General features: G+C 41.8%; 1 protein-coding gene across 1 annotated transcript in view; it reads right to left on the reverse strand.

Annotated features, from left to right (window-relative positions):
* CD101 (CD101 molecule) overlaps nucleotides 1-21,668 on the reverse strand; it is a 34,427-nt gene extending 12,759 nt beyond the window's left edge. The window contains exons 1-6 of the mRNA XM_030869172.3: nucleotides 21,626-21,668; nucleotides 13,959-14,339; nucleotides 12,184-12,600; nucleotides 7,785-8,171; nucleotides 4,000-4,380; nucleotides 2,892-3,296 (exon numbers count right to left, since the gene is read on the reverse strand). Of these exons, the coding sequence (XP_030725032.1) occupies nucleotides 2,892-3,296; nucleotides 4,000-4,380; nucleotides 7,785-8,171; nucleotides 12,184-12,600; nucleotides 13,959-14,339; nucleotides 21,626-21,668 (2,014 nt within the window). The remainder of the gene's footprint in view (nucleotides 1-2,891; nucleotides 3,297-3,999; nucleotides 4,381-7,784; nucleotides 8,172-12,183; nucleotides 12,601-13,958; nucleotides 14,340-21,625) is intronic.
* Between the last annotated feature and the right edge of the window lie 4,623 nt (nucleotides 21,669-26,291).

Genomic DNA, 26,291 nt, shown 5'->3' on the forward strand with positions numbered 1-26,291 from the left:
ACATTGTTTATCAACTATACTCCAGTATAAAAGAAAAGAAAAGAAAATGCTTCAGTATTTTGGCACCGACATCTTCTCTTCTATAGCATTTCATAAATCAAATTGAGAGAAAGTGGCCCTATTAATGCTTTGTCTGTGTGTTCACTATCCAGATACTCCTAGATCCACAGTTTGCCTAAGTCTAATTGTATCTGCCGGCAAACATGGGTAAACAAGAGGAAGTTGTACGTGGGCTATTACAACTGTGCGTTTCTTTGCAGCCACTCGACTGTGGGAACATTGTACGGATATGGAGTCAACTATCCTTTAACCCAGAGCTTTCCTGCTTTGTCAGAAAGATGAACGGTAAAGCCTGGCTTCCAAATCTTATGCTTATCTTCTTGCTGACGTCACCAGTTCTACTTTTGTGGCTGCTTATTGATGCTCCCAGTAGGTCCCTTTACTCTTCCTTCAACAAACATTTATTAAGCATGTACTATATTATGTGCCAGACTATTCCAGGCTCTGTGGATCCCTCCCCTCAGTCTCTGCTTAGAGGAAGAGACTAGTACAGGACAGAGGCTTAGAGATTATAGGATTGTGTCACCCAGGGGGGACAGAGGTATGCAGAAGTGGCTGTCAGAGCACACAGCAGGACTGTCTAACCCAAATGTGGGAGTGAGGGGAGGCTTCCTGGAGGAGATATCTCTAAGCTACGTCTTAAGGGTTAATAGGAATTAATCTGATGGAGAAGGGGTTAAGGAATCCCATGCAAAAGAAGCAACTTGAACAAAGACTAAAAATGAGAGAGAGCATAGAGTATGTGAGGAACTTCCAGTAGTTCAGTGTGGCTGGAGCTCAAATTCAAGATGGAAAGTGGAAAGAGATGATGCAGGAAAGACATAAGTGTATCAGATGGTAAAGGACCTTGCCATGTAATGGGAGTTTGGACATGAGGTAGACGTGGAGGAGTAGTGGATGACTCAGGTTTCCTGCTTGGATCACCGATGGATGGTGGGAACATGGAGAACAACGTCAGAGGAGTAGCTTTGGAGGGATAATAATGGTGTATTTATGTTTTGACATAGTGAGTGTAGACATGTCTTAGAGGCAATTGCATTGATGAGTCTGGAGATCAGAAGAGAAGTATTTCAAGATAATGAATTTGGGATTTGTCAGCATATAGCCTGAATCCCTGGGTAGGAATAAGCCCACTTTGGGACAGTGTACAGAATGAGAAGAGAGGAAGTTGAGGATGAAACCCAAAGGGATGAGTCAGTGAAGGAGGAGGATTCTGCAAAAGAGAATGAGAAGGAGCAGTCGGCGTGTCAGGAAGGAAACCAAGAAAATCTTGTGTCATAAGGTCAAGAAAAGAGAAGTTTTAAGAAGAAAGGATTAAATCAACAATTTGAAATACATCAGAAAGGACAAGTAAATTAAGGCATGAGTTAATCAACAAGGAGATCATTGCTATTACCAAAAATATAGCTCAGTAGCTGAGATAATGACTGCTACCACGTTTGAACATCTGCTTGGTGTGTCAGGCACTGTACTAGGAATGTGCCACCATCTTTAAATTGCACATCAGCAATTTACATATGGGGGTCACTGGGCTTGGACAGATTAAGGTGCCTTGTCTAAAGTGATGCTTCTATCCAGTGCTTGTCAGGTCTAAATGACGTCAAAGCCTCTTGAACACTTTGCCCTAAGAGAATGGAAGTCATGAAAGATACCAGCACAGCAGAATTTGCCAAGTTGTGTCTTACTTTTAATCTCTATCCTCTATTACCAACTGACAAGGTAAATTATTTTGACTGTAATCATAAATTCTCTAACTCTTGTATATTAACATATCAAAATGAATGGATAAATGTATTTAATGGGATTTACATTATCCATACCACCAGGGGACACATTCTAAACATTTAATGACTGATCAGGCATGGGTACTGACCAATCCGAAAGAATTCCTCACCACTGGATCTGGTCCTAGATGTCCCCTGCTGTGCCACGTGGTTCCCTTTAGTTGCTGAGTAGTGGGGACTTATGGGAAATGGGGAAGGGGCAACAGTTAGAATTCGTCAGTGTGGAAGTATTTCAATGTTTTAAAAACCAGTATGGCGGGACTTCTCCGGTGGCGCAGTGGTTAAGAATCCACCTGCCAGTGCAGGGGACATAGGTTGGAGCCCTAGTCTGGGAAGATCCCACATGCCGCAGAGCAACTAAGCCCGTGTGCCACAACTACTGAGCCCGCATGCCACAACTACTGAAGCCCGCGCGCCTAGAGCCTGTGCTCCGCAACAAGAGAAGCCACCGCAATGAGAAGCCTGCGCACCGCAATGAAGAGTAGCCCTAGCTCAACTCAACTATTGAAAGCCCGCCTTCAGGCACAAAGACTCAACACAGCCAAAGAAAAACAAAAACAAAAACCAGTATGGCCATTTTGTGCATATTGACTTAATGTTAACCTGGATATCCCTCTGTGTGTGTGTGTGTGTGCGTGTGTGTGTGTGTGTGTGTGTGTGTGTGTGTTTGTTTCTGGTTCCTTTTTTAAATTGAAGTATAGTTGATTTACAATGTTTCAGGTATACAGCAAAGTGATTCAGTTATACACATATATATTTTTATTCAGGTTCTTTTCCATTATAGGTTATTATAAGATATTGAATATAGTTCCCTCTGCCATACAGTAGGTCCTTATTGTTTATCTATTTTATATATACTGGTGAATATCTGTTAATACCAAACTCCTAATTTATCCCTCCCCCTCCCTTCCTGTATATCACTTACATATGGTGCTTACTTATAATACAAACTTGGGGAAAAGGTATTCTATGCTTTAATTCTATAACTTACCCTAAACGGGAGGAATGTTTAAAAATAAAGCAGGATTAATTTCAAGTAGTGTTTACCTGGTAAAGTGACAGTGATCCTCAATGGGTGAGAGATGGCAGAAGCCCTCACGGGGCCGTTTGTGTGTAGGGAACTTCTGTCATAAACTTCTACATTACACTGATAAACTCCTGCTTCTTCCTCGGTGGCATCATGGATTAGGAGTTGAGAACGAAATAAAGACTGTGAAACCTTTGTCTTCTTTTGGAACTGGGGTAGGAAGTTCCCCCATTCAATAGTGCCATTATGGGTGATTCGAAGAAGCAGATCAAAGGCTCGAGATCTAGCTGCCTGGAACTGCCATGTCACGGTGAGTAGAACCTTGAGGTCAGAGTAGCGAACACCCACTATGCAGGACAGGTCAAAGGTGTTGGTTAATTTCACTTGTGGTTGACGGCTCATCAGACTAACATGTAAACTTGACTCTGTGGGCAGAAACGTGAAACACAATTTCTAATACATTCAGCAAATCGAGGTACAAGTTGTCCTAGTCATTGCCTCCTCACATTGAACTATGTGTTCATACGCTGGGAGTATCAAATACGTGGGGGTAGAAACTGATTCACAGTACAGTCTGTCCTGAAGTCTGACTTCAATTTTCTAAAGTTGACCCTCTTCTAAAGAGTGTTCTCAGCAGAGACAACAAACAGGCAGTGTTTCTCCAGTCTGCTGCTTAGACAGCTGCCGCTGAGTGGGTGGGGTGCTCCCCGGCCCCACTGGCTGGCCTCCTTCCCTCATCCCCACTCCTTGGTGCACCATCACTCTTTTGCACGTGCTCCAAGAGACTCTGCAATCCCAGGGCTGCAGCTGTCAGAAGCCTGAAATGCATGAGGCTCCGCTCCACTTGGCATATCTCTTTTCTAAGTCTATTCCAATTCATACGATTTTGTTTTTAGCCTTGAATAACAATTTACAAGTTGCACTCTAACGATGATCTCTATAAAGATGAGTAAACTTCAGAGATCAGCTGACAGACATGGTAGCCAGAGACTCTGCTCTGTGTCCTGGGGTACACGTACCATAACTAGGGGATTCAGGGTGACACACAATCGAATTCCACAGCATTCCACTGCAGAAGGAAGATACTGAAGATGCGTAAGTTCAGAAAAGGATTTCCCTGACACTTACTCAGAGGTTTTACAGTGACTGACATCTGAGCCCAGCTCTGATCTCTGGTCTTGCTCCGGGGCATCTCAGACACCCTGCACTCATACATGCCGCTGTCTGTGATGGTGGTGGAGGTGATCTCCAGCTGGAAGGTGTCCCAGTCCGTCTTCTCCAGCCTTGTGTTGCTGTGCTTATCGAGTTGCCCGTAGAAGGCACCCAGCTGCATGGTGCCGTCCTGCCCCATTCCAGCCACAAACTCCGGCTCTGTCTCGTCTTGTGGGATGTGCCACCAGGTCACGGACAGGAGACTTTTAGCTCCACCTACCTTGCAGAGAAGGGTTAACGCCTCTCCTTCCCACACTGCTTGCTTCCTGTTCTTGGTAGACATGACCACATATCTTGCTGTGGATTACAGATTTTAAAAGAAAAAATTATTTCAAGTAAATGAAATTTTTTCTAAAAAACGGTGAAATCTCATTAATTAGGACTTGACAACTTTGTGACAAATCCGATCAGGTTGTTCACTCCTGCACCACCCGCAGAAAAAAAGATTTCATCAACACTTAAATAGTAGAAACAGCAGAAAGAATACCAGGAGAACTTAGTTACACTTAAACCATTTATAATTTGCCCTAATTTTTAGTGATTTGTTCCTTAGGAACATCTAGTTGGGAAAACATCTGGTAATATTTTGTTAAATTAATTACAGTTGGTGTATGAGGCTGAAAGTAATGAAGCCGTGTTTAGTTTTTTAGAATTCAGACTTTCACAGTTCAAAATGACCTTCCTCTTCTTACTTACCTTCCCCTAATTGGTATGTATTCTGAACAGTGAAGGAGTATTGTTAATTATATTTCTGTTCAAAATACTGCCACTAAAAAACAATTACTTGGGGGAAAATGTATGTATATATAAATATATATATATATATACAATAAATATATATATACATTTCCCCCCCAAGTATTTTTTAAATATATATATTTACCCATACATATACATTTCTCTTTTTCAAATCATATATTCATTCATATATATTGTTGAAGCGAGATCCTTCCTATATCTGAACTATAGTGTAAAACAATAAATGTAAATCTGGCTTCCAGATGGGAAATTAAAGATGTGTAGAAACGCAGACATTCCTTCAACAGATACTTCCTGTGCAAGGCCTTGTCCTGGGTGCTTTGTGGGCAATGTAAAGATCCCTCAAGCTCATGCATCCTAGGCAGCCCAGCCTCATGCTTCAGGTCAAGGTCACTGTTGTCAGAATTATCCTGGGCAACATAGTGGACCTCTCTACGCCTCAATTTCCTTTCCTGTAGATATGGGGGTAATAATAACACCTCCCTTATGCATTGTGAGAGGACTAAACGAATGGTACATGCAAAGGGCTTACCCCGGCTGGCAAGGAGAAGTACCCAGCAAAGGTGAGCTATTAGCGTTAGTGCGTCATGATAGGCACTTTGTGAAAGCAGAGGAGTTCAAAGCCAGAAAAGGAAAACAAAATAGATTTTTTTTCAAATTTATTTTTTCTGGCCTTGTGGGATCTTAGTTCCCCGACCAGGGATCAAACCCAGGCCCTCGGCAGTGCGGGCATGGAGTCCTAACCACTGGACCACCAGGGAATTCCCAGGAAAACAAAATAGAACTGGCATTAGAAATTTAAATAGGATCTAAATGAATCTGCAAATTGATCTTCCCTGCTGAGGAAGGAGTTCAGTCTTTAAGCACTTTATGTATAAATGTATATGTTACAAAGGCAGAATGAAGGCTAATGTCCACAAATAGGTTAATATATCTATATCTATTTATCTATCTATTACATATATATAACTTGCTTCCAAATTTTGGGTATTAGAGGCATAATTATACTTAATTTTTTTTTCAAGTTAAAAATAGACTCATGGGCTTCCCTGGTGGCGCAGTGGTTGAGAGTCTGTCTGCCGATGCAGGGGACACAGGTTCGTGCCCCGGTCTGGGAAGATCCCATATGCCATGGAGCGGCTGGGCCCGTGAGCCACGGCCACTGAGCTTGCGCTCCGCAACGGGAGAGGCCACAACAGTGAGAGGCCCACGTACCGCAAAAAAAAAAAAAAAAAAAAAAAAAAAAAAAGACTCATAACTAAAGTTTAGAAATTAGAGGGGAAATTATTACTCATAATCTCACTACTCAAATATAACCATTATGATTAGCTTCAACCAGCTTCAATTTTGTTTTGTTTTGTCTTTTTAACTGTGGTTTCCTTAGTTTACTGTGGTCGTTACTGCCTCTCGGTAAGAAGTAACACACTCACCACGCATGCGTAAGGTATACATGCATAGCAGTAGGGAGTACCCTCTTCTGTTTAAAACATTCACGGAGTGATAAAACTCTGCTCATACTTGAAGTAATGGTTTGAGTTTCAAAACCAAATGCTCCACAGGATCTTTAATAAATCTGTTAATAACCTTTTTTTATTCTACGTAAAAAGAAACAGGCTGGACTCCAGCCTGCACAAAGGATTATTTTTAGCTTGGGAAGACCAACTACTTGATAGGCTCGTGATCTGTGTGCCATGAAGCACACCTTTAGGTCTCTTTAGCACAAATTCCTATGTCCTGAGTTTATGAAAGATTTACAGATCTGCTCCAGCAGAGACAGATACACGAAGTTGAGATTTAGCTCTGTGTAAATATGTAAACACGCCTACATAGTTTTTTTCTGAATCCTAGCAAGTCAGAACAAATGTTTAGTGTCAAAATTACCACCAACACACTTCCTGGCTCGCCACTCTAGGCCAAAGCTGTGCGTCTTCACTCCCAGCAAAGGGGGTGATGGAGAAGAGGATGGAAGGGGAATGTTTCTATCTTTGGAGAGGCCTCCAGTGAGCAAGTACAACAAGGATATCTTCATTTTTAGTTTGTTTTTGATTTTGGTTTTTGCAAAACCAAAAATTTGGGGCAATTCATTTTTCTAGACTTTGAATTTAATACCCAGCCCAGAGGATCCTAATATTACTTGCGGATTTATCAGTTTTCTCTCCACACAAAAAGCACTGATAATTCAAACACGTTTAAGGTCACCCAGCCTTCAGAAACTAAACAAGACCTGAGTGGCCTTCCAGATACTCAGACCCATTGGGATAGGCATCTCACGACATCATAACAACATACAGGCAATAGAGTCTGCCCACTATCATTTACTTCTTCTTTTCTTACTCTGAGTCAGGCTTTGGTGCAGAATTAAGACTTAGTATCAGTTTAAGATAATAGAGAATTGATGAAAGATGTCGCAGGAGTAGGAGGGGTAACGTGGGTGTTTATTTCCCAGGAAGGGGGCAAGTGTAAGCTCTTGCCTCTTAATCTACTCAAAACACACACACACACACGCGCGCGCGCGTGCGCACGCACGCGCGCGCGCAACAAGGAGACAGAGGGCTTCATTAATACAGGTGTTCTCTGCTGAAAGAATACCCAATGGACAAAAATAAGAAATAACAGCAAATAGAATCAAAGAATCTAAGATGGCAAGAAGGTACTTAAGGACAGTCAGATTAGATGTCATTATCTTACAGTTGAAGAAGCTGAGATTTAGAGGTGAAGTACATAGTGTGTTCATGATCATGGCCCATTTAATGGCTCAGGAATAGGACTCAGGTCTTCAGCTGGTTTGGGTGCTTTCCTTTGCAGTACTCCACTCCACCTCAAAGTGATCTGATTGACACCTGACTTCAGAAGACCTCCCCTGTGTCCATGAAGGCATCCTGTACTCACAAAGGAGGGCATCTAAAAGCAGCCCAATCGTGTCTGGCCCCGACTTCACATACCTGCTGGCTTCCTCAGGTGCACGTAGCTGTCTGGTGACTGTTTTTTCTGGAGCACCTGCCAGGAGCCCATCTGAGCTCTTGTCACCTCCGCCACGGCACATCTGTAGGCACCTTCATCCCTTGGCCCCACAGAGAAGATCTTGAGAGAGAAAGACTTGGGGCTTAACTTTGAAACCTGGAGCTGTCCTTGACTTGCTCTTTCTTGATAGTTTTTCTTCAGACCCAGAACTCCACCAGCATCAATGTGGGCCATTTCAATATCATTGAAGAACCAAGTGCCATGAAGCTGTGGGTCCCGGCCACCGCCCATGACCAGGCAAACCAGTTCTAAGGGTTTTCCTTCAGGAACCGTGCTCTCAGCCGTGATGTTGACTTGAAAATCTCTCACTAGGAAACAAAAGCAAGGCAGATATATAGAGAGGCCACTGCATCTATCCTTTCAATACCAGAGAGAGATGCTACCTCCTGTTAGGATAGTACAGGGATTGAATTTCATGTGGGAGATCAGTTCTGAGGAGAAGGTAAGCCAAAGAAATGCCTAGAATTAAAAAATGCCCTTGACTACTCTTTAAATCACCTAGAAAGAACAACATACATGATTTTCTGAATGCAATCCTATTAAGCAAGATGTATGCATAATGTGTAAAGTACACAGTAATGTATCTTTTTAAATAAAATATTTTATACTATGTTGAATCGATGTAAATTGTGATTTCTTGCTCTCATTTTTGGCTGAGCATATCCAGTGGAATTTTCCGAAGTTAAAAGCATATGTGATATATGGCAAGTCCACAGCTAACATCACACTTAACAGTGAAAAGCTGAAAGCTTTTCCTCTAAGATCAAGAATAAGACAAGGATGACCACTCTCACCACTTCTATTCAACATAGTATTGGAAGTCCTAGCCAGAGCAGTTAGACAGAAAAAGAAATTAAAGGCATCCAAATTGGAAAAAAAGGAAGTAAAACTGTCACTGTTGGCAGATGACATGATCTTACATATAGAAACCAAAAAAAACTCCACCAAAAGATGTTAAAACTAATAAAGAATTTCAGTAAAATTGCAGGATACAAAATCAACATACAAAAAAAAAAATCAGTTGCATCTCTATACCCTAACAATGAACTATCCAAAAAAGAAATTAAGAAAACAATCCCATTTACAATAGCATCAAAAGGAGGAAGATACTTAGGGATAAATTTAACCAAGGAGGTGAAAGACATGTACAATGAAAACTATAGAATACTGATGAAACTAACTGAAGATGAAACAAATAAATGGAAAGATATCCCATGTTCATGGGTCGGAAGAATTAATATTGTTAAAATGTCCATACCACCCGAAGCAATCTACAGATTCATTGCAATCCCTATCAAAATTCTAATGGCATTTTAAAATAGACAAAAAGAATTCTAAAATTCATATGGAACCACAAAAGACCCTGAATAGCCAAAGAATTTTGAGCAAGAGCTGTAGGTATCACATGCCTGATTTCAAAATACATTACAAAGCTACAGTAATCAAAACAGTATGGTGCTGGTATAAAGCCATATAGACCAATGAAACAGAAAAGAGAACCCAAAAACAAATCCATGAATCTATGTCAATTAATCTCCAATAAGGGTGCCAAGAATACACAACAGGGAAAAGATAGTCTCTTCAAATAAATGGTGTTGAATAAACTGGATATCCACATGCAGAAGAATGAAGTTGGACCCCTATCTCGTGCCATATTAAAAAAATAAACTCAAAATGGATCAAAGATTTAAACATAAGACCTGAAACTGAAAAACTACTAGAAGAAAACAGAAGGGGGAATTCCCTGGCAGTCCAGTGGTTAAGACTCTGCACTTCCACTGCAGGGGGCACACGTTCAGTCTCTGGTCAGGGAACTAAGATCCCACATGCCACATGGCACAGCCAAAAGAAAAAGAAAAAGAAAAAGAAAAGAAAATAGAAGGAAAACATTCTTGACATTATTTTGGGCAATGATTTTCTGGATATGACCCCACAAGCACAGGCAACAAAAGTAAAAATAGATTGTGGGATCGCATCAAACTAAAAAGATCCTGCACACAAAAGAAACAATCAACAGAGTGAAGAGACAATCTACAAAATGGGAGAAAATATTTGCACACCATGTATTTGAAAAAGGGTTACTAGCCAAAATGGATAAGAAACTCATACAAATTAATAGCAAACCAAAAAAAAAAACCCCAAATAACTTAATATAAAGACGAGCAAAGGATCTGAAGGGACATTTCTCAAAGGAAGACATACAAGTGACCAAAAATATGGAAAAAGATGCTCATCACTAATCATCAGGGAAATGCAAATTGAAGCCACAAGATATCACCTCACATCTGTTAGGATGGCAATTATCAAAAAGACAAAAGATATCGAGTGTTGGTGAGGATGGACAAGAAAAAGGAAACCTTGTACACTGTTAGTGTACAAGGAATGTCAATTGGTATGGCCATGATAGAAAACAGTATGGAGGTTCCTCAAAAACTAAAAGTAGAACTACCATATAACCCAGCAATCCCACTTCCACGTACATATCCAAAGGAAATGAAATCAGTATCTCAAAGAGATATCTGCACCCCTATGTTCATTATTCATAATAGCCAAGATATGAAAACAACCTAAGTGTCCATCAAGGGATAAATGTATGAAGAAAATGTGGTATATATACACAATGGAATATTATTCAGCCATGAAAAAAAGGAAAATCTTGCCATTTTCAAAAACATGGATCAACCTGGAGGACATTTTGCTATGTGAAATAAGCCAGACACAGAAAGACAAATATTGTGGAAACTAAAAATTGACAAAATGAATACATAGAAGTGGAGAGTAGAATGGTGGTTACCAGGGGTTGGGGGAGTGGGGACAATGGGGAGATATTGGTCAAAGGGTACAAAGTTTCAGTTATGCAGGATGAATAAGTTCTGGAGATCTAATGTACAGCATGGTGACTACAGTTAGTAATACTGTGTGGTATTACTTGAAATTTGCTAAGAAGGATCTTAAGAATTCTCACCACTTACACAACACAACCACGTGAGGTGACGGGTATGTTAGTGAACTTCATTGTAGTCATTTCACAGTGCATACAGATATCAAAACATCATATTGCACACCTTAAACGTATACAACTTTTATTGATCTAAATAAATAAAATTTTAAAATAAAGAGTTTTACATTTTTAAAAATTGTTTTCAAAGGGAGGGGAAAGAAGCACATGTGATGTGTCTCCAAAGGACTCCCTGAGTATAATTTGGACACGTACCACCATCAGGACAATTTTTAATAGAATAGAATAACACTCCTAAAAAAAAAGAAAGAAAACTTCAATGATCCACTATTGGATCATTGCTTTTAGCAGGGATATATATGGTTATAGACCTCCTCCTACTGGACCAAATCCCATGTGGAGAGACCAGGAATCAAAATGGAGGCTTCCTGCTTGCTTTGGCGAAAGTGTCAATGGCTCATGAAGAGTGACATCGTTCCAAGGAAACGGGGTAAGGCGGAAGGAGCAGTGACTAAGACAAGGCTTCACGTTGGAAATAGGCTACTCTGAGGCGCAGGTGTCTGTGGGGAGAGGGCCTTGGAGAGATACATCTGTCTTCCAACGCCAGCTCCAGCAGAGCGAGCTAAGGCAGAGCATTTAGCTGAGGCTCAGGGTCATGTTTCAAAAATGGGGACTTGACTAGTTGCCTCAGAGGGTGGTTGTTAGGACTAAATTCGATAATGTATTATAGATAAAGTGCTTACACAGAGCCTGGCAAGAATGGCAACAAAACTATTTCCATGCATGGCTGTGGAATCTACCTAACATTCAACAGATTTTATCCCATAGAAAACCTCCCGTGGATGGAGCCCCAAATCTGTCCTTCTTACTTATGCTTCCCAGATGACAAAAACAAAATTTACTCAAACTTTCTAATGATTTTTTTTTTTTTTCGCGGTACGCGGGCCTCTCACTGTTGTGGCCTCTCCCGTTGCGGAGCACAGGCTCCGGACGCACAGGCTCAGCGGCCATGGCTCACGGGCCCAGCCGCTCCGCGGCATGTGGGATCTCCCCGGACCGGGGCACGAACCCGTGTCCCCTGCATCGGCAGACGGACTCTCAACCACTGAGCCACCGGGGAAGCCCTCTAATGATATTTTTGATCCAACAAAAGATTAGAAAAAAACAAAAAGAGAAAACTCCCTCGCGGTCCAGTGGTTAGGACTCCGCGCTTTCACTGCCGAGAGCGCGGATTCAATCCCTGGTCGGGGAACTAAGATCCCGTAAGCCACGTGGCACAGCCAAAAAAAAAAAAAAAGAAGAAGAAAGATATCCAGATACCCACTACTAGCTGTTAATGAATTTCCCGAGAAGATAATTACCTGCTGGATGGACCCTCAGAGTTGTTTGATCTGTCTGCTTTTTCGTGATGGAAGTCCAGGTTTCATCCGGATCCTGAATCCATTCAGTTGCCTCACAGAACAGCTGACCCTGATCTGAGGGCCGAAGTCTCCCTATGGACAGCCTGAAGGTAGTGACCCCAAGCTTGTCGAGTCGCACGTCACCAGCTGCAAACCTCTCTGTATACAAGGGCCCAGGGAGCAGCATAAAATCCTTGGAGAGGGAGATAATCTTGCTGGCTTGGCTTCTTTCTCCATCTTGCATCAGGTACCAGGCGACAGAGAGGTGAGTATGTTGAGCTGTGGCTTTGGATGACTCACAGGTAAGTTCCAATGGCTCACCTTCCTCCTTACTGAGAGTCTGGGAAGTCATGGCAGCAGAGAGGGTATCTGGAATGACTGGATGCAAAGGAATGATTGTAATTGACTGAGTACCTGTCAGACTAGCCTCCTTAGATGAAGATGGCGCCCTGACCCAACATCTGTACAGTACATACTTTGAGTCGGTTTTCCACCAGCCGTATGCTTTCCCTATTGCCAACAGGAACATTGGCATCTATATACATACAGACTAGGGAACTCGGCAAAGCTATTGGTTCACTGTTGTACTGACCCTGATTTTACATTTTTAGCATAGGCTGTAACCAATTTAGCTATTCAGACACAGAGGTTTTAAATGGGAAAAGCACTGGGAGCTAGAAGACTATATTCTGATCCTATATTTGTCCCTATTTGACTCCATGAATTGGAGGAAGTTACTTCACTTCCTTGGGCCTTCACCTGCTCCTTTATAAAATAAAGTTCTGAAATAATCTGTTACAATTTATCATTCAGAGCCAAAATGCAACCCTTACCAAAGTTTCGAAAACCATCTTACTACCCTACCATTCTTTCCTTCCTCAAAGGAAATCACACAGCCTAAGTTTATGTGAAAGCAACACTTAGATTCAAAAATGAATGTTTATTGAGCATCTACTCAGAGCTAACCACTGTGCTAGAGAGTGAGGTAAATGTTCTCTTCTCATGGAGCTCAAGGTGAGGTCAGAGAGGGTCATGTAAGTAGCCAATTACCACATAAACTGGGTGAGTACTAATAACAGTAGTGTGAACAGAGCATCAAGAAAGAACAAAGATGGGAATACTGCCTGAGACAGAATGGGTTTCACAGAAGAGGTAATACCTAAACTGGGTTCAGAAGTATATGTAGGAGTTTGCTAGGCTGAAAAGGGAGTAATAAGATATTCTAGGCAAAAGGACAAAAGGGTAATTTCAAATAATATGACCCTTGCCCCATAGGTAACTATGTTAGAGAATGGTAGTTTGAGAGTAATTACTTCCAAGTTAATGACTTACTTCCTATGGTATTATATTAATTATATATAAACATATATTAAATATATTAATACTGGCTCTTCTATCAAGTTAATATTCTGCCTCTGAGAAGAGACATGAGAACTCTCAAAGCTTTGTCTAATGCTGTGCTATTATCGACCTATGAATAGCTGTGGGCAAGGCCTGGGAAGACCACGTACTATCTAACTCTTCATGACAAAGTCGATTGGGAAAATGAATTAAGAGCTTTAGGGAATATGAGATACCTATTTGTGACAAACTCCAAAATATCCAGAGGGGTATGTGGGCTCTTTTGCCAAAACAAACAGCACAATATAAAGTCATGTCACGTTGCAAGGCATCGTGTTGATGGAGAGAATCTGGCTTCTCAGGGGCTGGCTAGAAGAGGAGGGCACACAGCTTACCAATTAGATTCGTCTTTGCACTGTAACTCCCATAGTATTTTCCATCAGTGTTGGGTGTGTGACACTCATACTCGCCGGAATCCTTCATCTGGAGCTTGGCGATGTGCAAAAAGACTGAGTTACCCTGGACCTTCTCCACGTAGATTTCCTTACTTTGCACCCGCTGTGCATACACTGCATAAGAGAAGGTGGCATCCTTGGTGCTAATGATCTGGATTTCTTGGGTCGGGGCTGTCGGCAGGTAAACAGACCACTGGAAATGCTGCTCAGAAGGTCCCCGGTAGCCAGTTACGTTGCAGCCGATGCTAATGGGGTAACCTTCAGCTCTGAACAGCGGTCCTTTCTGAACTGTTACTTCTCTCTGGGCAGTGCTGAGCTTAGCTTGCAAGTAGGAGAAAGAAAGGGGAATAAAAATAGATTAGTGCTCCAGTTCCCAATGTGCCACATTATGTAGCTCCCTGTATTACAATTCTAGAAAATGAGATCGCAGGTTATTAGCTATAATCAACTCAAATGTTCAATACCTTCTTCAGGATGAGGAGCAGTGGAATGGCTTGATGAGTTAATTGTTCTTTTTTTTTTTTTTTTTTTTTTTTTGCGGTACGCGGGCCTCTCCCGTTGCGGAGCACAGGCTCCGGACGCGCAGGTTCAGCGGCCATGGCTCACGGGCCCAGCCGCTCCGCGGCACGTGGGCTCTTCCCGGACCGGGGCACGAACCCGTGTCCCCTGCATTGGCAGGCGGACTCTCAACCACTGCGCCACCAGGGAAGCCCGAGTTAATTGTTCTTTTATAAGTTTAACTTCCATAGTAATCTCTAGTCTCTTAAAAAAAAAATGTTTAGCTTCATCAATGTAACATGACCACTTTCATAAAACATATCTGCTTATCTAAGTGCACCTGAAGTAAATACGATGTATAATAATTCACCTTTTACATTATTTTAGGGGAAAATTCCTCGATATACTTCCTCAAGCCTCCAATTCCTAGGTACCTGTCATCGAGCTTTTCTCACAGAAATGATTGCTGGAGAGGCAGAGTTTATGGCACTGCTCCTGGTGCCATGCTTTTTCCTGCTGGTTGGTTGGAAATATCTGTAGCTCCCGGCCAGGTGTGATGCAAGACTAGCTAAAATTAGCATCTGAAGAAGCAGCAGCACTTCCTTTCTATACCGTGGAGGGTTTTTCATTTTGTAATTTTTTAAAGAGCCACTACAGCTTTATTGAAAAGCTTCATACAAGATGACTGTCAAGTCCAACAGGATCTGGGATCAGATTTAGTTTAGTTGTTCTCTTACCCCAAGTTTTCAGTTGGGACCACTATGGAATGTTTCCTGTTGGGACAAATCTTAAGTATTAGGTTTAAAGGAGAAAATCTTATTCAATGGTAACAGTTCCTTTGACATACACCTTTTCAAAATCAAGACTTTTTTAGAAATTAAAAGGTATGTATTTATTTATTATGTTAACATTAAAGCCTAGTTTATTTTGTGTAACAGAAAGAACAAAGAACAAATGACAGAGATGCCACAGGGTGAGCTAGATCTTTCACTCGGGGCCTAGGGCCCAGTGGAAAGACATCAGAAGGGTCCAACAGGGAGCAATTGCTGGTATTACAGAATTAACAGAATAGAGTTCATAAGTAGGCATGGAAGAAGCAGAGCATCTGCTGAATTTGTTGAATCCACAAGGACAAAGAGTAAAGGAGACCAGAGTGAAAAAAAAGTGAGAGAGGGGAAAATGACATTACAGAGACCATGAATATAGGCTGAGTATAGGAATTTTAGAATGAAGACAATTCTGATAGGAGGGGACCTGCAAAAAAATAGGGAGAAAGGGTAAGAGATCACCTGATACAGTCAACTAAAAATTGCATATGGATACAATCAATGCAAAACTGGAAAACAAATATGCAATCAGTCAACCAATCACACAAATTTCCAGTAATCATTTAAAATATACTAATTTATTCATAAATCCCAGTTAATGTGATATATGTATGTTAGGCTCTTTTTGTAATAAGCATTTAGGAATAGAAGTTGGACCATATGAGAAAAAATTTTTAATTTTTTTTCAAAACAGATGACTTTTTATTGAAGTATAGTTGATTTACAATATTGTGTTAGTTTCTGGTGTACAGCAAAGTGATTCAGTTACACACATATATATATTCTTTTTCAGATCCTTTTCTATTATAGGTTATTACAATATATTGAATATAGTTCCCCATGCCATACAGTAGTAAAATTTTAAAATATTATTTACCAAAAAATTGTACTACAAAGGCAATTTAAAACATTGTCAGCAATGCTAGCCAGGCTTAGAGACATACATCTTAGAGAAACGTGAGCACTGCACCAGGCTACACGTGAAAAAGTATCCACAGCAGCAGTGTTCATTACAGCCCCCAAACTAGAGACCATTCATATGTCCATCAACAGTAGAACAGGCAGACTGTGGTACATTCATAAAATGGAATCTTATACAGAAATGAAAGTGAGTGAATTGCAACTGGTTGCAGAAACGTGGATCACTGTGTTTAATGAAAGATGCTGAACACTTTAGAATCTTTTTGACTATACCCTCCATAAAATTTAAAGAAAGGCAAAAAAACCACACTGTATTGTTTAGTGATGCAAACATAGCGGGTAAAACTATTAAAAAAAAAAGCCAGGAAGTAGGTACCACGAAAGTCAGCAAAGTGATTGTGTGTGTGTGTGTCTGGATGGGACGTGTGGCAAGGTGGGTGGGTGCTTCTAGGGTCCTAGCAATGTTCTATTTCTTGACCTGCATAGTGATTACATGGTTTTTACTTTTTATGTATTAGTTAAATTGCACATTTATGTTTTATTAACTTTTCTTATATGTTATATTTCAAGATAAAAATGTTTTAAAAAATATGATTTCTGAGGTACCACTAAGATGTTTATGTCAGGACATGTTTCCACAATGTTATTTTTGGTGTCTAGGCAACACTTAACATTTTTTATGACTTTTCGGAGAGATGGTACCACATGTGAAACATTTTATTTTGAAAACTAGCACTTCATTTTCTACTGCTTCGCCTACTAATTCAATAAATATTTGTTCAATCACTTATAGTGTTTCTGATGCTTCAAGGACTAAGATATGAAGATGAGTTTGGGACAGTCTCTGACTTCTTGATTTTACAGTTTAGTCAAGTAGGGTGGTAGTCATCTGTCCTGGAAAGAAATATGATAAAAGCGCTTTGAGGAATTTGAAGGAAGGAGACATTACATTTTGGGGGATGGAAATAGGTAAGGTGTATGGAAGATATAGTATTAAAAATGGACTTTGGAGAAGGTTATGACAAGTTAAGTGGAGAGACAGGGCCTTTTAGGTGAAGGAGATTTCATGAAAAGACTGTATAAGTAGTAATCAAAAGAATTGTTCAGGAAATAGAGAGTAATCAGTTGGATTAAGGGGAGAGTTACATGAAGATTAATAGAAAGAGGTAAGAGTGGGTAGGAATTTTGAGTCCAAAGCATGAAGGGCTTGACTATCATGTTTAAAAGTTTGGACTTGATTGATTAGGCAATGGGGAACCCACTGAAAGTATTTGAAAGGTCTTAGTAAAATTAACCTGAAGTGTATAGGATGATGGAGTTAGAAGTAGACATCAGGTAATGATAGTAGCCCAGAAGAGGAGTGATAAAGGCAATAGAAATGGAAAGAAAGTGGCTATAATTTAAGAGCCACTGTGGAGATAAGATCTATAGAGTTTTTCAGTGTCTTAGATGCTTGGAAGTAGAAGGGGTAGATGGAGGGATGGAAGGCAGGAGGAAATCAAAGATGATACCAGGTTTTGTAAGGGTGACTGGGAATAATGGCACTGTTTACAGGAATAAGGATTTCAGGAAAAGGTACTGTTGTGTACCTTCGGAGGTGAAGGAGAAGATGGTGCATTTAATTTTGGAAATACTAAATTAGAGTACCATGGAATAATCAGGAAGGAAATCCAGCAAACATCTGGAAATAATATTTAAATATATGTCTATATCTGTAGCTATATCTATCTATCTATACTTTAAAATCTACTCAACCCTTTGAAAATATTTGTAATCCAGTCCTCTTAAGAACTCTGAGATGTTCCCATATTTAGCAATGTCAAAGTTGTAAATGGTACAGCCAGAACTGAACTTGGATTTACACATGTCAAATTCCTGGCTGTGTCCATTGTTTCCTCACTGCTTCCTGTAAATGCTTGTTAACTAGGGAGAGTTCTGGGCTGTAGATGCAGATTATGTCAGTTACATGTAAGCACTGGGAAGCGTTCGGGAATGTAAGGAGAGGGCTGAAGAGAGATTATTAGAGGATCTCTCTCTTTAGGGGATAGGATGAGGAACAAAACCTACAGAAGGAAGAATCAGGGAGGGAAGAATCAGGTGGCAGGGCAGCAAGGACGCAGTAGCTTGAAAACCAAAGGAGCAAAATGGTCCAAGCAGAAAGAGCTTGTCAGCACTGCTGAATGCAGCTGAGAGGGTAAGGACTCTAAAGGCAGACGAAAGTCTTTGTAGTTTGATGATGAGGAGGTCAGTGGAAATCTTTGTAAAAGAGATTTCCATAGAGCAGAAGCAGAGTATTTCAATGGTAAGAAGCAACTGCAAGAAGCATAAACTACTTCAAGAAGCGTCATGGAGAAGGGAAAGAGATAGAATAGGGTGCCATTTAGAAAGAGTAGATGGACGTGGGCAGAGCAGTGAGGGAGGATAGACACAGGTACCTCTACATGTCTACGGGCAGAGAAGCTGTAGAAGGGAGACATGGATGAAGCCAGAGAGAGGATGATGAATGGCATAAGGTGCTAGTAGAGGCACGAGGTCAAGAACATGATTGGGAGGGTACTCAGAAAAGCGGAAGAAACAGTGTGAAGGTTTAATAGGTATTGTGGAGATAAAAAGGAATGACTGACAGAGGCCAATTCAAATGGCCATGCATGGGGAATCATACATACACTGAAGCATCTTATTATACATCTGTTTTCTGTGGGATGTTGTACATATCTCTCCTCCTAAAGAGTGAAATACCTCAGAGGACTGACCCGTTGCTTTCTCTTTTAATAGACAGAGGGTTAGTCACCTCTGCACAGCAGGTCAGATTCTTGTTGACTGATGGACACAGAGCTTGGCATTGACATACTGCATTGGAGTCCCATTTTTGTAACACGAAGAATTCCCTAATGGTGTGGACTTTTTCCAAAAACATTAATGGGATTGCCAAATTTTCTATTTCAGTATTATTTGAATGGAAGCTATTTGACCTATATAAAATGTGGCCAACACCTGGCCACTTTTGATACGCAAAAACAGCAACTTCCAATGCTTCCACCTTATACAAAACCTAGCTGGAGAACACAAAACACAACAAGCGACTTCTCTTTCTTTACCCATATAAAATCCCTTTTTGCTTGGAGGCTGAGAATGCTTCCATCCATAATTCAGTGGATTTTTTTTTTCGTGAATGCAGCCCCAGTAAGACAAACAGTAGCCCCTCCCCAGGACCCTCCCATGTTAATGACTTTTATCTGTAGGGCAGCTATTCAGGGTGAGGGGTGACAGACCAATCAGACAAGGCTAAGTCTAAGAGCTCATTTACCCATGACATTAACCTCATCTGGCCCCATATTCTAATAGGATTCATCAGTCTTTACATATTTATTTAAAAAATTAATTAGGACAAGGTATACATTTGCCAAACAATGCAATTGGTCAGTTGATCATCCATCATTTAATTAATTTCCTTCATTTTTCCCTCTGTATTTGTAATGACAGATAGCAGGCTTCCAAAATTGTTTTCAAGTTACTTCCTGATATATATGTTTTTCACATAAAAACTGTGGCTCTACACAAAAGTTGTGCTTAGGAAGAGTTTAAATTTAGAAGAAATAATTATATAACTCAGTTTAGGTAATGGTTTAAATGGGGTATGGAAAGGCTTGAAGCTTCCCCTTTTTGAACCTTGGTTATTACTTTCCTTTTCCCAGGTCTTTCATCTTACTCACTAGGGAAAAAAGAAAAGACAAAGAGAGAATTTGCAGTGGTCTGACTTATTGCACAATGTAAGCCCAGTTTCCCCATACACAAGCCAAACACATGGTTCACAGACACAAAGCACAGACACTTGAGAATCACACTCAGACACCTGAACAGGACACCAGCCAACAGTCCCCAAAGGGCCCCACCAGTGAACCTAGTCATTAACGTCTGCCAAGCCCGTCTAGTGGGCATTGATTACCCAGCAACTGGTCCCAGTAACCTCCTGCAGGCCACCTCTTACCCCAGCAGGTCCCATATCTGATCTTTACCTTACACTACCCAATGTCTTTTGAGACATGAACCCCATTCAACTCAAGCCAAGGTTTATTAAGCACCCCGTTGAGCTGAATGCTGCACCCTTTTCATGTATTAGCCACAGCCTTGGTCACACTGATTCTAAGCTCTTTTAGTTCCCCTATTGTCCAAGTCCCTTCACTAACTCCATCCAGTCTCTTTAAAGCAGAAGTTTTTAACTTGGGTCCATGTGGGGGGATGAAAAGATTCACAAGCTTGGGGGGGAAAAAAACCTACATCTTTATTTTCACTAATCTTAATGGAAATTTAGCATTTTCTTCAGTCATGAATGTAGACAATAAATCATAGATATTTTCACATCACACCACATCTATTGCAGATATCTTGAAATATTGTTCATACTCATTACGACTTTGAAGTTTGGTAGTTAATAGACCACCTCCAGATCTTCTTATGTAATACATAAATAATGAAGCAAATAAACGACTACATCAAAATTTACTTGAAAGTATTTCAATAACCCTATTTCAATATGATTGATTTTCCCTATAATCGTATACATTTTAATTCACACATTTAAAAATTATTCTAAGTTGGGGTCTGTGGGCTTCACCAGATGCTAAGAGAACCCAGAGCACTAAAAAGTAGCTGCTACCTGCTCTGTCTGCTCTGAGACTATTTCATTCCTTCCCCAGTTCATCTGTTCACGCATCTCCCCCCAAGCTTCCCCTTTCGCCATCCTGTTCAACCATGTACAAATGCCCCTGGGCCAGAGGTCCTTCCACTTGCCCCTCAGCAGAGCCAAGTGAACCTTCCTGCCCCTTTCTCAGGCTCTTAGTAGTCACTTCCCACTTCACCTCACAGATGAAGTCCAGAACCTTCTTTTAGGTTAGCCTAAAACTCCTAAGTGCTCTCATGACACTTCCTTCCATCCGGTCACATCCCCAAGGCACATTTATCTAGACAAGTTCTAACATCAGGCATCACCTCTCAGTCTGAGGAGTTAAGCCTCTTCCTATCTCCAGGGATGAGTTAGCCCAAGAACATAAGGTTTTTCCTGAGTTAGCCCAAGAACTTAAGGTGGAGGCAGGGCCAGCAAAATCAGCAGATCTGGCCACACACACAAATGTAAAAACCAGTGGGATCAGATTCATGGGACTCAACCTCACATTGCACCTCCTGGAACTCAAGGATGTCTAGGTAGCCAAGAACATCATCAAAAGTCAAAAATGATTGCCAGCACCAGAGATGTGTGGCATGGTTTTTCCTGTAGAGACCAAATTGTCCCATTTTATCATCCAACAGTCTCCATTTGACTAGCTCCTTGACAACAGTAACCTACAGAATGATGACACTTACTCAGAAAGAGAAAAAAAGATGCCACTCGTGGGAAGCGTGCCATTTGGACCAGCAGAGACCTTTCCTGGTGGTGTCACTGAAGTTGCTCAGACGCCGAGTGACAAATGTTGCGCTCTCACTACAAAGATAAAGAGGAAGCGATGGTGCGGTTTCCAGCCCACTGAGAAACAGAGACGGCTTACCAAGAGCAATACAGTTTGCTTCATATGGCTCTTTGCTAATCATTCACATTTACCTACTTATGAAGTTATCTTCATGGGTAGGTAAACAAAGATGGATAAAAATAAGAAAAGACGAGCCTCCTCCTGGTGAAATACATATCATTAGGTAATGATACGGGAATTTAAGTAAACAGAATAAATAATCAAGCAGCAATTTTCTCTTCTTAGCCCTTACCTCGCCTCCCATCGTGGCAGAGGAAAGGACTGAGAAACGAGAGACGCGCCCTTAGGAGACATGAACCTGGGGAGACATGCGGTGACGGTGACGATAACACACTCTAGGTGGGTGTGCCTGGGTCTGCACAGACTGTATTTTTGATAGTTGATCTTAGAACACTGAATTAATCTTTTCTAACCCTCATCGACAAAATGGAGATACTAACAGTATGTGCCCCGTAAGATTGCTGTGAGAATTGAATGAACTAATTCACTGAAAGCACTTAGAACAACATCTAGTACATAGAAAGTGCTCAATGCATATCAGCGACATTTAAGGGAATCTTCATCTGCCCAGCATGGGCCTGGGCACCAAGGATGGTGGGGGAGTGACTTCGCAGACTAGGATTAAGTTAGCCTGGCCCCGAACCCAGGCCAACTTAATCCTAGTCTGCGAAGACAAGAACATACACGGGACGAGCTTACTGAGGACGTTAGTTCCCCAGGCCGAGCCTCCATTTAGATGGGTCAGTAACAGCCTAGTCTGCTTCAGGCCACAGTTACAGCAGATCCCTGTTCCATCCACCTTTCCAACAATTTTTTTTAATCTTCTGGGTGCTATTGTAAGTGCTGCACATACGAAGCCTTTGTTCTCAGGAAACTTCCGTTTACTCAGATAACCACAAGGTAATTTTGGAAGCACATCAGTGGGGCACCTAAAGGGAGTGGGGGGAAGTGAGTGGGTGGGAGGGAGGGTCAAGATTGGCTGGGCCACATGAGACAACCAGGGAGGAAGGGGGACCGAGGTGCAGTTGGGGAGAAACAGTCCAGCATGGATAATGACACACCAGCTGTGCCCTCCTTCTGGAGTAAAGTTTGAGGCTGGTGTGAAGGGAGAAGAAGGTGCATTCAGAAAAGGCTGGTTTTCTTTAGGTCCTTGGAGATCTGGTATGATTCTAATAGGCAGAGAAGAGAGAAGAAAGGACATTCCACTAGGGAGGAATGAAATGTATAAAGGTACCGAGGCAGGGATGTACAGGCTGTATTTAGGGAACAATTAAAGGGCAGTTTACCTAGAATGGCAATTTCAAACTACCTCTCCAGGCCGTTAACCATAATATCAGTGGGGCTTGAAGTACAAGAATTTTTTCACCATTGCAGTTGGAGAAGGCATGGGTCACCCCCCAGGCACCAAAATTTACTGTATCGGTTAGTTATTGCTGTATAACAAATAGAAAACTTTGGTGGCATACAACAGTAAAGATTTATTTTTGTTCACAAGCCTATGGGGTCAGCCGATGGGAGCTGGATGGTCTAGGATGGCCTTAGCTTGGATCCCTCTCACAGCCCTCGAAAAGGCTAGCCTGGGCACATTTTCACAGTGATGTCAGGGGTCCAAAAGGACTAGGGGAAACACATCAGTACTTTTTAAAGCTTCTACTTGCATCATGACTGCATGCCTTCTACAAGCATCCCTCAGATGAAAGCAAGACACATGGCCAAGTCCAAAAGCAAGAGATGGGTTAATGGACTCCATCTCTTTAGTGAAGGGAACAGCAAAGTGGCAAGGCAAAAGGAGAGGTAGAGAACGGGGGCCATCAATGCAATCAATCTGCTACGTGCACTGAAAAGAGAATTATTTTAGAAATAAGCATTGACCACAGAGACAATCATTGGCAATACTACAGAGGACGCTGTATTCCTGAAATACATACAACTAAGTAAATGCTATGCAAGTTCTCCTTCTTGGCTGTTGCCAAGTTTTTTTTTTCTTTCTATTTTAGTGGCTCCATTTCTGCCAGAATTTAACATTGACAGGGTGATGTCGCTTCTTTTCTGGAGGGAAAAAAAAGAAGCTTTCTGTTATCAAGGGGAAAAGAAAAAAAGAAGAAAGAAAAAAATAGAGCCAGTGAGAGAGACAGTTATTCTATTACCTTGGGAACCACTGCAGTGCATTGCAATTTTATCAGTTGAAAGGAATGTAAAAATAGAGTTCCTGATTCAGATGGAGGGAGAAGGCCAGTGCTGGACAAAGCAACACAAGGATGTACTAAAGAAAAAAAATCCTTTCTGAAGTTCCTAGAAGATTAATGAAAAGTGATGTCTTTTTTTCAGGTTCGACATGCTCAAATATTAATTCCATAAAATTATAGAAATTGCAAGTATCGTGGATTCCTAAGCATTCAGGCCCAAGAAATATTTAAACGGGTACCTTTTACATGTCAGGTTCTGTGCAAGGCATTTTCACATATGCACTGTTATAGAATAACTCACATCACTATGTGATAGGTATTACTAATACCATTTTACAGGTGAGAAAACTGAGGCTCAGAGGAATCAACTAACCTAGCCAAGACTGTATGGCTAGGAAATGGGTGCATTCTATGGCTGCCTTCTTACTTGTGGCTCAGTGCTCTATTAGCTTGCCATTCGCAAGCTTTCAGAAGGCAGAATATGTAGGACAGTGAGTGACTGCAGGATGGAAAAGAAAACCCCGAAGGGGTCAGCAGGAAGCTGATCAGGATTTTGCCCCTTTTTCTACCCAAGCTCCTATAATTCAGGTCAAAGTGATCGATACCCCACAGGTATGGGACTTGCCAAGGTGTAAGGAAGCCCTGGGGCTAAGCCTCGTTTCTCTATGTATGGATCACCAAGCAGTGACACCACAGGAAGGGATCACAGCGAGCTCAGTCAATCCCTCATAGAACAGTGGAAGAAACGGCGTCCTCAAGCGGGCCTGGTTACAACTTGGCCCACCAAGTTGTACTTCCCACCAGCCTGGCTGTACCAGGAGCTGACAGTTAGTTAACCAAGGCTAAGAGCTTTTCCATGTGTGTGGTAACTCCTCCTGTCTGTGGGGAAAAGCCTGAACTAGATTCCTGTGGGCAGAGGCAAAGGCCAGAGCATGGGAAGAGGGGTGGAGAAGGAGGTGGGGACTAGAGGATGGTGGCAGCAGAGAAAGAGCAACAGATGGGATTCCCGGGCCATTTGCTGTTTCCGAATACTCCCTTGGGAAGAGCTACTTCTTAAATTCCCTATTAGGGAGTAGCTGACAACGAACTCTGATTTTAAAAAAAGGAAGGGAGGGCTCAGAATAGGTCCCAAAGAAAAGAAGGAAGGAGAATAGGAAGTTCACTTTACCTGGGCTTCGGGTACGGGTGAACCCCTGAGATACAGTTGCCCCCTCATGGCTTCCTTGGCCCATAAAGCAGCTCAGGTGCCTCCTACCCTATTAAATGGCCACATTTTCACCCTAGTTTCAAACCGCCCCCTCTTCCTTCCCCTCTTCAAATGTGGGACAGTTTCCCGGTGTTCTGTATTCTGCTTGGTTTCCTAACTTGCTGGTATTTCGGCCCACCACGATCTGGGCTTGGTTCCACCCAAACATCCAAGGTCACAGCGGCGGACACTGCTCAGCTCTCCCTTGATTTGGTCCTTCTGGGGCACAAGGGAGGACCGACCGTTGGCAAATCTGCTTGGAATTCTTTACTACCACCTCTGATACCACGCTCTGGCCGGGATTTTCTCTCTCCCCTTTGGAAGTTCCTTCTTAGTCGTCTTCTCGGTGGACCCCTTCTCCAGGCTCCTGTCATCAGCCCTTTGCTCCCCTCGCTGCTTCTGCCTCTCATGCCCCACCTGTATAAGGACAATCACCAATCTGTCTCCACCCGCAACTTCTCCCTTAAGCTCCAGGCCAATTATCTAGCTGTGTCGAACATTCCCACTTGAAGGTCCTGCAGAAAACTTAAATTGCGTCCAAAGCTGAGATCACTGTTTCCTTCTTCACTGGTATTTTCCACCGTGGTGACTGCACCAGCATCCACCCAGACCCACGGCTGGCCTCCACACTCCATATCTAGTTATAAAGTCCTACCAGTTTTTCCTAAAATCCTTAATGAATTCATTCTACCTGCTGCTGTCGCAATTGAGAGCTGCGATTTTTCACCTGGATTAATGCAGTTCAGTTCATCTTCCAACCTTGTCTGCACCCCGGCCCCTTCCACCAGAGTAATCTAAAGTGCAAACAGAGCCATGCACTGTCCTGATTAAAGGTTTTCAATGGCTCCCCCAAACTTCTAGACGATCAAGTCCAAACTCCTTGACTTGACCTTTACGAGCTGACCCTTGAGAACTCTCTCCTACCACCTCACCCTTCAGACACAGAACCTCTGTATTTCTCTGAGCGTATCTTACCATCCTCTCTCTTTAACTTTGTATATGCTATCCCCTCTGCTTAGAGCCCGCTCTACCTGCTATATGCCTATTCATTAAAAAAAGTTTTAAATCTA

This window comes from Globicephala melas, chromosome 1 (assembly GCF_963455315.2).
Source record: "Globicephala melas chromosome 1, mGloMel1.2, whole genome shotgun sequence".
Lineage (NCBI taxonomy): Eukaryota > Metazoa > Chordata > Mammalia > Artiodactyla > Delphinidae > Globicephala > Globicephala melas.